Here is an 11,505-nt window from a genome sequence, read left to right on the forward strand (position 1 = left end):
TTTCCTTCCCCACTGGAATTTCCCCGTGACGACACATCGGCCAAAGAAAGTCTAAAAAGTAAGACGTCACACTCCGATAGAAAAACTGAAACTGGAGAAAATTTTCACAACATCAAACCGCTTTTACATGGAAATGTCTGAAACAAACAAAAAGCACTCAAAGAAAGTGGAATTACAAGGAGAACTGCATCAGTACGTGTAAAAACACTGCAGAAACAATGGGTAAAGCTACAAGTGACTCAGGGTAAATCTGAGTATATGTAATAACACTGTATGCAAATACATGTAAAATCACAAAATGACATGTAATAAAAGTGTGGAAATACAAGTGAGTATTTGTAAAGAGAAACTACAAGTAATGGGCTATATGCACAGCTCCATTACTTCCTGAAGTTCAGACAGCACCTTTATTTCCTGTGTTTCATGATAGGATGAACTGATTAATCCAGGTGTGTCTGGCCATTTAATGAGGTCAGACACACCTGGATTAATCAGTTCATCCTATCATGAAAATACAGGAAATAAAGGTGCTGTCTGAACTTCAGGAAGTAATGGAGCTGTGCATATAGCCCATTGTAATGTAAAATTTATAGATCTTCAGACATGACATCAGAGATAAAACTATAAATTGACGCCACAAAATATGAAGTTGTCTCCCTGAAATTTTAATGTGTGCCACAAAATGATAATTCATACAATAGCTTCATTTCAGAGTATGAATCTGTTACATGTGACTCCAAAAAAAAAAAACCACACGAGTAGGCTATGTGTAATACGACAGAGGGGGAATACAAGTATCTGCAGTCTTACTTGGATGAAATTAAAATAATGGTAACGTAAAACTACACGATATGTAACATTTTAATTTAGATAAATAAACACCTCAAATAACACAATCTAAAAAGCAAGTAAAACTACATTGTGGTAATGCAAGTACAACTTCATAAGTACATAATATAGTGAAAAATAAAAATGAAACTTCTCAACTATCTGTGAAAGCGCAGTCTTCAAGAACAGGAATTAATGACATGTGAAAATACAGGAATGATATTTGTGTAGCTAAATTGAAAAAAATTCGGAAGCGTAACTTCAGTTTGACACAGAAAATAGACACAAATGTGACGTAGAACAATTAAGGGAGGGAGAACTACTGTGAAGCTCCACAGTGAAAATTCACTCAGGAGAGACACTAATGTGAAGATGGACACTTAAGAGAGAAAGAAGCACGGAGTTTACTGCTGAAGAGGGACACAAATGTAAAGATACAACTTTTATTCTCACAAACACATTAGGGAATTATTAAAGCTGAGTAAACTCCATGAAACTCTAATTCAATTTTAGTCATACAGCATCAAATTCAACAGTGATCTGAAGGCACGTCTACAAAGAAAAAACAATTTCACCTGAACAAGCAGAGAAGGTGATGGAAAGGAAAAACTCCCCTTTAACAAGAAAACCCCTGCAGAACCAGATTCGGAGGAGGAGACTTTGTGTTGTTCCGGTTGAAGGTAAGAGGATCACCATCAGTTAGAGTTGCTTTGGGACACTCTGACCTAACCAGAGAGGGGATACCGCCATCCAGCATCCAGCCTTCCCACCAAGGACCACCAGAACAGGCAAGAGGAACCCAGCTTCTACTCTCACAAACTGTCACAACCTCTCTCAGCTTTATTAACAGGCGGAGCGGCCAGCTCCTTCAGCCTGCAAACAGGATCTCCAGCCTTCAGCCATCAGCACATGGCAGATCGGACCAAGCCGAGCTTCACCAGTCAGCCCCGGCATCTGACTGCCACCCCAGGCCCCGGATCCACTCCTCCAGCCCACGAAAAGGACGCCACGAAAGAACCACGGCTCTCAGGGCTCTGCTAGCTCTCGCCCAGCACCACAAAGTGAGAGGCCGCCGGTGCGGAATCCAATATGGCGGCGTTTCGGGAGCCTGTCAGTACCCGATCCGTACACGGAACACAATCCGTCTCAGATGCTTCTGCGCGTACTCATACGTCAACTCCCCGCACATGCACAGAAGTGGACATGTTTTATGACCCCCTGTGGCTCCACAGGCTCAGACTGGCAGAGCCGCACGCTGTGGCGCTGGGAGCTAACAGAGCCATGACAACAACATTCTACATCCATGCAGCAAAGAGGCCTCCCTCACTGCCCACCGATGAGTTTGGAAACTTCTTCCAGCTTCAACCCTCTTTCCCAAAAGAGCTTCCTCCAAAAAAAACAAAACAAAACAAAAAAAAATCCTCCCATTCTTCCCAACCCATGACCAAAATTACTTCACCCAACATTATAAACTACATGTCATATATCATCAATTTCTCAAATGATTCTGCAACTGAATTAGTCAAAATCAACTCTGTAATAGTTCCATATCTGCTGGTGAAAAGTGTTGGAAAGTGTTGATGGTGTTGAATGTGCTGTGATCAGAGACACATAAAACTTTACCAATCATTCAGTTTCTTTTCTTTCTTTATTTTTTTTTTTTTTTTTTTGGGGGGGGGGGGTAAGCTTTACATTCTTCATCTGTAATAGTCTGATGATTCCCCAAATTATTCTAAGCATCTGGAAAATGTACAACTGATGAGAACTTCCAGGCTTTATCCATCATTTTAATTACTTGATGATGTCTGACAGATTATGCTCATTAAATCGACAGTTGTTTAAAAAAAATTCCAAAAAGCGAAAAAGAAAGACTTGTTCAGTTCATGAAGAGCTCCGATGACTGGAGCAACAGCGGATGAGCTGCAGTTCCGCCTGTGTCCAGCAGGAGTCAGGATGAAGCTGAACGCTGTTAGTGATCCTCCAGATTGGTGAGAGAAGAAGAAGTCATGGCGGCTGTGTTTCTGTGTCTGAAAGAATTCACCTCCTGCAGCAACAATGAGTTCAGTTCAGGCTTTGAGAGAGTTTATCAAGCAGCGACTAACTGCTGCTGCTGGAGAAATATTCACCGCGTTTCTACAAACTATCGTCCAGTTCGAGGAGGAGATTGATCGACAGAGAAAACTGCTGCAAATCAAGTGGAAACATAAAGTCAAGTTACACAGAACAGGTACTGTAACGTGAGAGTGAACACATGAATGTGGCTCCTGGAGGGTCGTTCTGTTGGTTTTAAAGCTGGCAGACAGAAACGAGACTGCAGCTGCAGTTCTTGTTCACAGTGAAGTGACGGAAAGCTTCAGGATGAAACCGCATCTGGATCAGAAACAGAGGAAACGCTGTTTGAGCTGTTTGCAAACTGAGGACGTGATTTATTTTCACTCAATCTGAGCTAACACGCGTTTGTGCAGATTTTACGCTTCACGCTAATAATCCAGACGTTTCAGTAAATCGTTGAGAGTAATGATGCGTTCAAGTGTTGCTCGGAAAAAAGTGTGCAACATAGCATGTTGGAAACTTCCCACAAAGGTTTCAGCGCTCAGATTAAGTCATGTTGCATCCAGACAGCTTCCCCATTTATCCTTTAAAGCCCACAGGTACTGTCAGTTTTACTGAGAAGAGCTGGTTTTGTTGTGATTGAATATTTGTATTATCAGTGTCTCCTGTCCTGTTTCATCCAGCCATCACTGTAAAACCTTCACATCCATCACATCAGGGACTTTTGTCTGGTTTCCCTCCAGAGAGTCTACAGCAACAAATGGGGACCCAGAAGATGAGCTCCAGTGTGGAGCAGGAGGAACATGAAGCTCCACACATTAAAGAGGAGGAGGATCTTGTTGCAGTGACTGTTACTGGTGGTGAAGGAGACGATTCCCACCACTCTGTGAGAGACTGGAGCACCCAGAGACTAACTGCTGCTGCTGAGGAAATATTCACCCTATTTCAACAAACTGTGCTTCAGTACGAGGAGGAGATCGGTCGTCAATGCAGAATGCTGGAAATCAACTGGAATCCTCATATCAGGTTACACAGAACAGGTATGGAGACGCTGAGCGCGTACGTACTTGATGGAACCAGGACGACCTTTGCCCTCACTGGTCTGCCCAGTAAAGTTGTGCAGGTTGATGTTGTTTGAAGAGGCATTTCCTGACAACATTTCAAAGCAGGATGTCTCATTATCCCTCCACCTCAGCTAGTGGAGTAAACAGTTAGCAGAATATTGCAGGTGAGTGAATACACCGCCTGAAAACAGTTCATCCAGATAAGTAATCAGTCAGCAGCTGAAGATGATCAATAAGTAACAATGGGACTGGACTGTGTTTTGAATTTTGAATGAAAGTTTTCACTTTGACTGCTGGAGTAACTTTTTTTTTAGGTGGACTGTAGAGTTAATGTTGCTAATCACAAGAATGAGGCTTCTCAAGCCTCATTTTTGTCATAATAAGATCGTCTTTTATCTCCTGCTTTTGTTTCCTTGCAGAACTCCAGCAGGACCATGACTGCAGAGGGGAGCAGCTCTTTAAACAAGAAACACACTGCTGTCTAGAACAGGACGACCCAGAACCTCCACACATCAAAGAAGAAGAACCAGGACTTCATCAGTTTAAGGAGGAGCAGGAGGAACCAGAATCCTCACAGATTAAGGAACACGAGGAACTCAGTGCCAGCCAGAAGAGAGAACAATTTATTCTGAAGTTTGAAAGTGAAACCTTGAAGGTTCCTTCTGTTGAGGATCGCAGTGACCTGAGTGAAGCACAAGTACCAGAGACTGAGCGGCTCCTCTCTCAGGACTCTGAAGTCCACCGTGAGAAAAGACACGTGGACTCAGAATCGCCTCCAAATGCAAAGCAGAAAAAACTCAAGGTGTTTCATAGAAACAGTGTGAACATCTTTCATGTTTCAAAGAAGCAGGCTGAATGTGAAAAGCTTCTTTGTGAAGAAACGTGTGAGAAAACTAACGATAAAAAACATCAGTTAAAAGTCACTGATGAGAAGATACTTTATGAAACATGTGGCAGAAGTTTCAGGCAACCGGTCCACAAGAGAACTCATACAGGTGAGAAGCCTCATTCTTGTCACACATGTGGCAAAAGTTTCCGTTTTCACAGTTCTTTGTTGCGACACATGACAGTTCACACAGGTGAGAAGCCGTATTCTTGTCAAACGTGTGGTAAAAGGTTCAGTCAACGGGCTCACTTTAAGCTCCACATGAGAACTCACACAGGTGAGAAGCCTCATTCTTGTCACACATGTGGCAAAAGTTTCCGTTTTCACAGTTCTTTGTTGCGACACATGACAGTTCACACAGGTGAGAAGCCGTATTCTTGTCAAACGTGTGGTAAAAGGTTCAGTCAACGGGCTCACTTTAAGCTCCACATGAGAACTCACACAGGTGAGAAGCCTCATTCTTGTGGAACATGTGGCAAAAGTTTCAGTCGACAGAGTCATTTGAAGTTGCACATGATAACTCACACAGGTGAGAAGCCTCATTCTTGTGAAACATGTGGCAAAAGGTTCATTCAACAGCGTGATATGAAAGTCCACATGATAACTCACACAGGTGAGAAGCCGTATTCTTCTGAAACATGTGGGAAAAGTTTCAGTCAACAGAGTCATTTGAAGTTCCACATGAGAATTCACACAGGTGTGAAGCCGTATTCTTGTGAAACGTGTGGCAACAGATTCATGCAACGGAGTAGTTTGTCGCGCCACATATCAATTCACACAGGTGAGAAGCCGTACTCTTGTGAAACATGTGGCAACAATTTCAGGCGACAGAATGATTTGAAGGTCCACATGAGAACTCACACAGGCGAGAAGCAGTATTCTTGTGAAACATGTGGCAAAGGTTTTATGCAACGGAGTAGTTTGTTGCGCCACATATTAATTCACACAGGCGAGAAGCCGTATTCTTGTGAAACATGTGGCAACAGTTTCAGGCAACGTAATAGTTTGTTGCGCCACATATCAATTCACACAGGTGAGAAGCCTAATTTTTTATGAAACATGTGGCAACAGTTTCAGGCAACGGAGTCATTTGTTGGTCCACATGGGAACACACACAGGTGAGATGCTGTATTCTTGTAAAACGTGGCAAAAGTTTCAGTCGACAGTCATTTGTTGCACCACATGAGAACTCACACAGGTGAGAAGCCTCACTCTTTTGAAACGTGACAAAAAATTCCGTCGACACATGGTTTGTTGCGCCACGTAAAGATTCACACAGGTGAGAAGCCTCACTCTTGTGAAACTTGTGGAAAAGACGTCTTTATTGTAATTCATTGCTGCACCAGCAGAATACTCACAAATGGATGAAATCATGAAAGACTCAGGAAGTCCAACTTGAAGCCAAAAATCACAAAAAATCATCAAGTTTGAAGGAAACCTTACTGATTTGTACACTGTTTAGACTGTGCTTCAGGAACAGTTCACTTTGTGGTCTGTCACAATAAAAGTCAACTTTCTAGAAATGGAAATAAAATGTTGATGTGAATCCAATGGGTTTTATTCTTTGCTGTTTCTTTTCTGGTTGACATGACTGAGTTATAATTGAACTTTTCACTCCATAAAACTTCATACTCCATTCAACACATGACTGCTGACATACAACATTGTGAAGAAATTCTCATATGTGAGATGTGATCATTAGAAAAAAACCCATCTCAACTGGATTTTTGATTTTCATGACTTCCAAGCTCAAATTCCATCAGAATGACTGAAAAGCAGTGTTGGCCAAGCTACTTGGAAAGTGTAGTGAGCTGAGCTACGAGTTCCTCTGACACGAAAGCTTAACTCTATCAAAGCTGTTCCCCTCGGAATCAGAGCGAGCTGAGCAACAGCATCATGAAGGGCACTCGTGACACCACATCCAAACTTGAAAAACTGAAGCTGCGCAAACTCCTGATACGACCAAACCACAACGCCAAGAATGATGGCTGCTCCAAACAGTCACAACATGGTCACAGACTGACGTGTCTCTCTGTGTGTATGCCTCTGCAGTAATAAGTTTTTAAACATAACCTTATTACAAATCCTGCAACATCAACAAAACCAGTGAACAAAAAGAAAAATAACCACAACTCAAAAAGCACTGTCTCAAAAAGGAACCTGACAGTGTAAGCAGCCTCTCTGCTGATTCCGGTCCGCGTGGATTCTGTGGGCGGCATCCTCACGCCGCCTGGTTCTGACAACTCCCAGCTGATCCCCGTCCTTGCCGTCTCCTTCAGAATAAAGTTCCACTCTACATAGTGCGCGTTACTTAATCCTCTTGTTCCGCGGTCGTAATGTTATCACGGGTAAAGCGTTCGGTCTTTTTCGGATCGGTGAAGCTCCATCTCTTCCCCTTCCACGTGAATCTCAGGTTCGCTGGATGTGCGAGTGTGTGCTTCACCTGGTGCTGCCACAAAGCCTTCATAATGGGGGAGAACTGCCTCCGCAGATCAGGGCGCTCCTTGGTCAGGTCCTCGAACATCGAGAGAGTGCAGCCTTCCCATTTCTGCCCTTTTGATTTCTTTGCAGCTGTAAGAACTTTTTGTTGAGTCGTGTAACGTAGAAACTTTACCAGAACAACTCGTGGTGCTTGATCGTCAGCACCTGTGGCTCCTTTCAATCTCGTATTCATCTCCATCCAGTTTAAAACCATCTCGTAGTATCTTCCTGACATAATCATTCATATTGCTCCCAGCTTTTTTACCTTCTTTCAGTCCAACCAACCTGACATTATTTCTTCTGCTTTGGTTTTCATCGTCATCCATTCTCTGCCATAGTTGTTCCACTCTCTCGTTTAGCCGCTTATTATCGTTAGCTATGCTAGCAGCATTATCTTCCACGTTGGAATTGCGAGTTTCAACTTCTTCCATTCGCGTTTGAAGAACACTTACTGAATTCTTGAGCTCCGTGGTGTCTGCCCGTATTATGGTTACATCACTCGCTACTTGATTTAAAGTTGTCCGAAGCTTCACATAACTTCAGACAGGTCTTCCATGCAGTTTTTCGGGCTAGCTTCGGGGCTAGCGGGGCTAGCATTCCCGGGGGTTGTATTTCTCAGGCGAGTCTGCACACATCGTTTGGGTTGACCCATTCTCATAGTTCTGATCTTCTCCGTGGCTGGATGAAAGCGCTGCTTATTTGGGGTTGTTAGCAATAATTGCGGAAAGTTACTGCCGTTACTTGCTTACATTAATCGACAAGGGTCGAGAGCAGGTCTAGTGGGCTGCCATCTTCCAGGTATCCCCCACGTGACTCAACAGTCATATTATTTTGACTTAATGCAAATCGATGCTTTTGCTCTCATCTCATTTATGAACACAGTGAAATGAAACAGTAGTATAGAAATTATCTAAACATTGTGTGGTCAGATCCAAATCTGCATGTCTTGAGATGTATCCTGAATGTAAACCATGAATAGTAGGGGGCAGTGACATGGAGACACTGCTGCCGCTCGGCCTGTGGTTTCACTGCGACAGGGAGCAAAGGGGGAAGGCTGAGCGCTGAGAGAAGGCCTGATGCGCTACTTTAGCGAGACATAACACTCCGGTGTTTTACAACAACCTTTGTATGTGCTGCTATTCACAGTTAAAGTTTGAAATGTTTGCTATTGAGTGAGACACAAATAAAGCTTTTAAACCATGACTTGTGGCTCCTCCTTGGTCATCAATAAACAGATAGAAATATACTGCAAACATTTTTATATTAACACAGTGAATATATTTATTTAGAAACTCCTTTTGTTTGGATAGTGGAAAAAAAACATTTCAGTGAAGAGTGAAGCTGTGTATTACTCATTGGAATTTGGTGAAAGAGTGAATAAGTGTTTGAACCCTATAGCATTTATGAAATGTACACTTTCCAGTTCTCACTAAGACTTTTTGGCAAAACCGACGCTGATAATTTAGATCAGGATGACACATTCATGAAACACGTCAATAATGTGATGTTTATCTGAACTAAACAGATTCCAGGTGCTGGGCAGCACGACCTCAGAAGAAATGTCAGTTCCAATATGATCATTTTGCAGTTAATACCGTTGTGAGAGTTTGAACACATGTAAGGGCCACAGCACACTTTATTCACATGAAAATACATATATACAATATATACACTGTATACCGCTGTATACCACTGCGGGGTTGTGTGAAGTGTATAAAGTTGTGTGTGAGCTCTCTGGCTGGATTCTCCTTGTGCTGCCACCCAGCTCCAGCTGAACGTCTTCCTCACCGATTATAGTGAGGAACGTCTGCACCTCGTCGGGAGACCAGGGCCTTGAGTTGCACAACGACATTCCCAACAAAAAAATTGGTGTACAAAAATAATACCCAGCCAGAGTGTGCAAAGCAACACAGTGGATGGCCAGCCAGTATTTAAAGATGGCGGGTTTGCCGTGATGGACGTCAGACCACTGCCGAGTCAGTAGATGGCAGTGTTGCAGCTCTCCTAAGACACACATTGGAAGGAGTCTTGTGAGGGCCTGGGACCACCTGTTGAGGGTCCCACATAGATAGTCCTCACGCACTCATCTGGAACCACAAAAACAGCGAACATGGCCTTCCTTGTTGTCATGCTTTAGTCTAAATCAGGGGTGTGCAACCTGCGGCTCTGGAGCCACGTGTAGCTCTTCAGTCCCTCTGTAGTGGCTCCATGAAGCTTTCACAAAATGAAACGTGAATGAACATTAAACTTATTTTTATCATAGTTACATGCCACAGTACGATTCAAAGTGATTTATCACTCGGTTCAAAATGGATTCAAAAAAAGGTCAAATTTGGAAAAATAGCTAAAATACAAGAAAAGGGGAAAAAAGTGAAAGAACGTTAAAAAAAAAAAACATGAAATGTCTAGAATTTCTAAAAGAAAAACATAAATAGGGTTGGAAAAAAAGCATACAAAACTGCTTAAAAGGAGGTAAAATTGTTGAAACAGCTAAACTTTCCAAATTGTCAACAAAAAAATACTTGAAAACAGCAACAGCGAAACTGTTAAAATGAAGCACAAAAACAGGTTGAATTTAATGAAATGTTCACTAACAACTCTAACTTCATAAAGGCATCATAAGACATTTTCTGTATGTGTATCAAACATCTCTCTCTCTCTCTCTCTCTCTCTCTCTCTCTCTATATATATATATATATATATATATATATATATATATATATATATATATATATATATATATATATATATATATATATATATGAGAAACTTCATGAGCTGCAGTTTTATGATGATTGTGACTGATTTGTATCTGAGTTGCTTTGTTTCGCTTTAGAGTGTGCAGTTGCTTTGTCTCTTTGTGGTAGTTGTTTGTCTGCAGTAGTGTCTCTTTAGTATGTTTCTTCTTCATAGAGAAATTCTTGCACTTTTAGCCACATAAAAAAACGCACAGTTTAGTTCTTAGATGGTCCTTAGTTTATTATTGATTAAACATATATAAGAATCCTTTACTTAAACATATATTCATATATCTATATTTATATATCCAGTTTCAGTTATGACAACATAGTTAACAACCTTACGGTCACATCTAAGAGCATCTTTAAAACAATTAGTGCAATTTACAGTTAAAACCTCTGAACTAAAAAAAAAAAACAGCTTCTGTCTGCAAAAATATACAAATCATCTCTTTCATCAAACTGCGAGTAAAAACGAAGAGTTACAGCAAACCAAAGAACACGAGTCTGACGGACGTCTAGAGGCACATGAGCTCAGCATGTTGGAGGTGAACACACCACGGCAACAAACAACAGCACAGCGTAGACACTTCGGTACGGGGTCTGGGGGCGGGGCTATGTGTCTGAGAGGCGGGGCCAAAGGTCAACAGGTGAGTCAGGGCGGTGCAAACTGTCAGAGACGCTGGGCCAAGAGGCACAAGGTAGACTGAAGGTAGACAGGTGAGTAGATGGGCGTGTCAAAATGTGAAAGGTCGGGCCGAGCATTAACAGGTGGCGAGACGCCACGGTGGAGGCACAATGAGAAGGATCAACATTCAGCACAAACACAATGAAGGTCGCTGTGCGAATAACAGCAAACAAACAAACATTAAAGTCAATGTAAACTGTCCAAAAAGTCTGGAGTGTTACTGCACGGACACATCATGAGACATCAGGGCTCGGATTCATAGAGATGCTCCTCAGCCCCAGAATCATCTCCATGAAAAAAAACAAACATCTGTGACATTCAAACACGTGGCTGAAGTCTTAAGAAACTAACCGAGAGGACGACGTGAGTCTTGTTGTTTGTGACGGTGGAAAAACCGACTAATCAGCACGAGGAAGACGGTCGAAAACGCACGACACTCAGCTCAGGGTGGGGGCAGAACTACAGCACTTCATGCACGTCACAGACACTCGGACGGTGTTTCATATCTGCACAGTAAAACGACTCACAGCCACAACCGACTAGCTTACAGAGAAACACAACCAACGCCGCGGCGCGTTGCTTAATGCCGTCGATCCATCTGAGATCTGTTTGTCCAAAGCCAGAAACACCTCTGCATTAAAATTTAGCTTCGGACAACAGATGCCACATTTTGTCAAGTATATAAACTTCAGTTTGAGGCTTTGAAAAAAAAAAACAACAAAAAAAAACATGATCCTCAGATCTCACGTCGAAGAGATACCACATGAT

At 42.3% G+C, this 11,505-nt stretch overlaps 2 protein-coding genes across 2 annotated transcripts; both read left to right on the forward strand.

Moving 5' to 3' along the window:
• Positions 1 to 2,844: 2,844 nt before the first annotated feature.
• Positions 2,845 to 4,871, forward strand: LOC115396836 (uncharacterized). The gene is made up of 4 exons (XM_030102899.1): positions 2,845 to 3,055; positions 3,540 to 3,920; positions 4,364 to 4,762; positions 4,858 to 4,871. The coding sequence occupies exons 1-4, from the start codon at positions 2,884 to 2,886 to the stop codon at positions 4,869 to 4,871; spliced, it is 966 nt and encodes a 321-aa protein (XP_029958759.1). The 5' UTR covers positions 2,845 to 2,883.
• An 8-nt stretch (positions 4,872 to 4,879) lies between these two features.
• On the forward strand, positions 4,880 to 6,371 carry LOC115407539 (gastrula zinc finger protein XlCGF57.1-like). The gene has a single exon (XM_030117911.1). It carries the CDS (start codon positions 5,008 to 5,010, stop codon positions 5,884 to 5,886), a length of 879 nt encoding a protein of 292 aa, XP_029973771.1. The 5' UTR covers positions 4,880 to 5,007; the 3' UTR covers positions 5,887 to 6,371.
• The last annotated feature ends 5,134 nt before the right edge of the window (positions 6,372 to 11,505 follow it).

Source organism: Salarias fasciatus, chromosome 2 (assembly GCF_902148845.1).
Source record: "Salarias fasciatus chromosome 2, fSalaFa1.1, whole genome shotgun sequence".
Classification (NCBI taxonomy): domain Eukaryota; kingdom Metazoa; phylum Chordata; class Actinopteri; order Blenniiformes; family Blenniidae; genus Salarias; species Salarias fasciatus.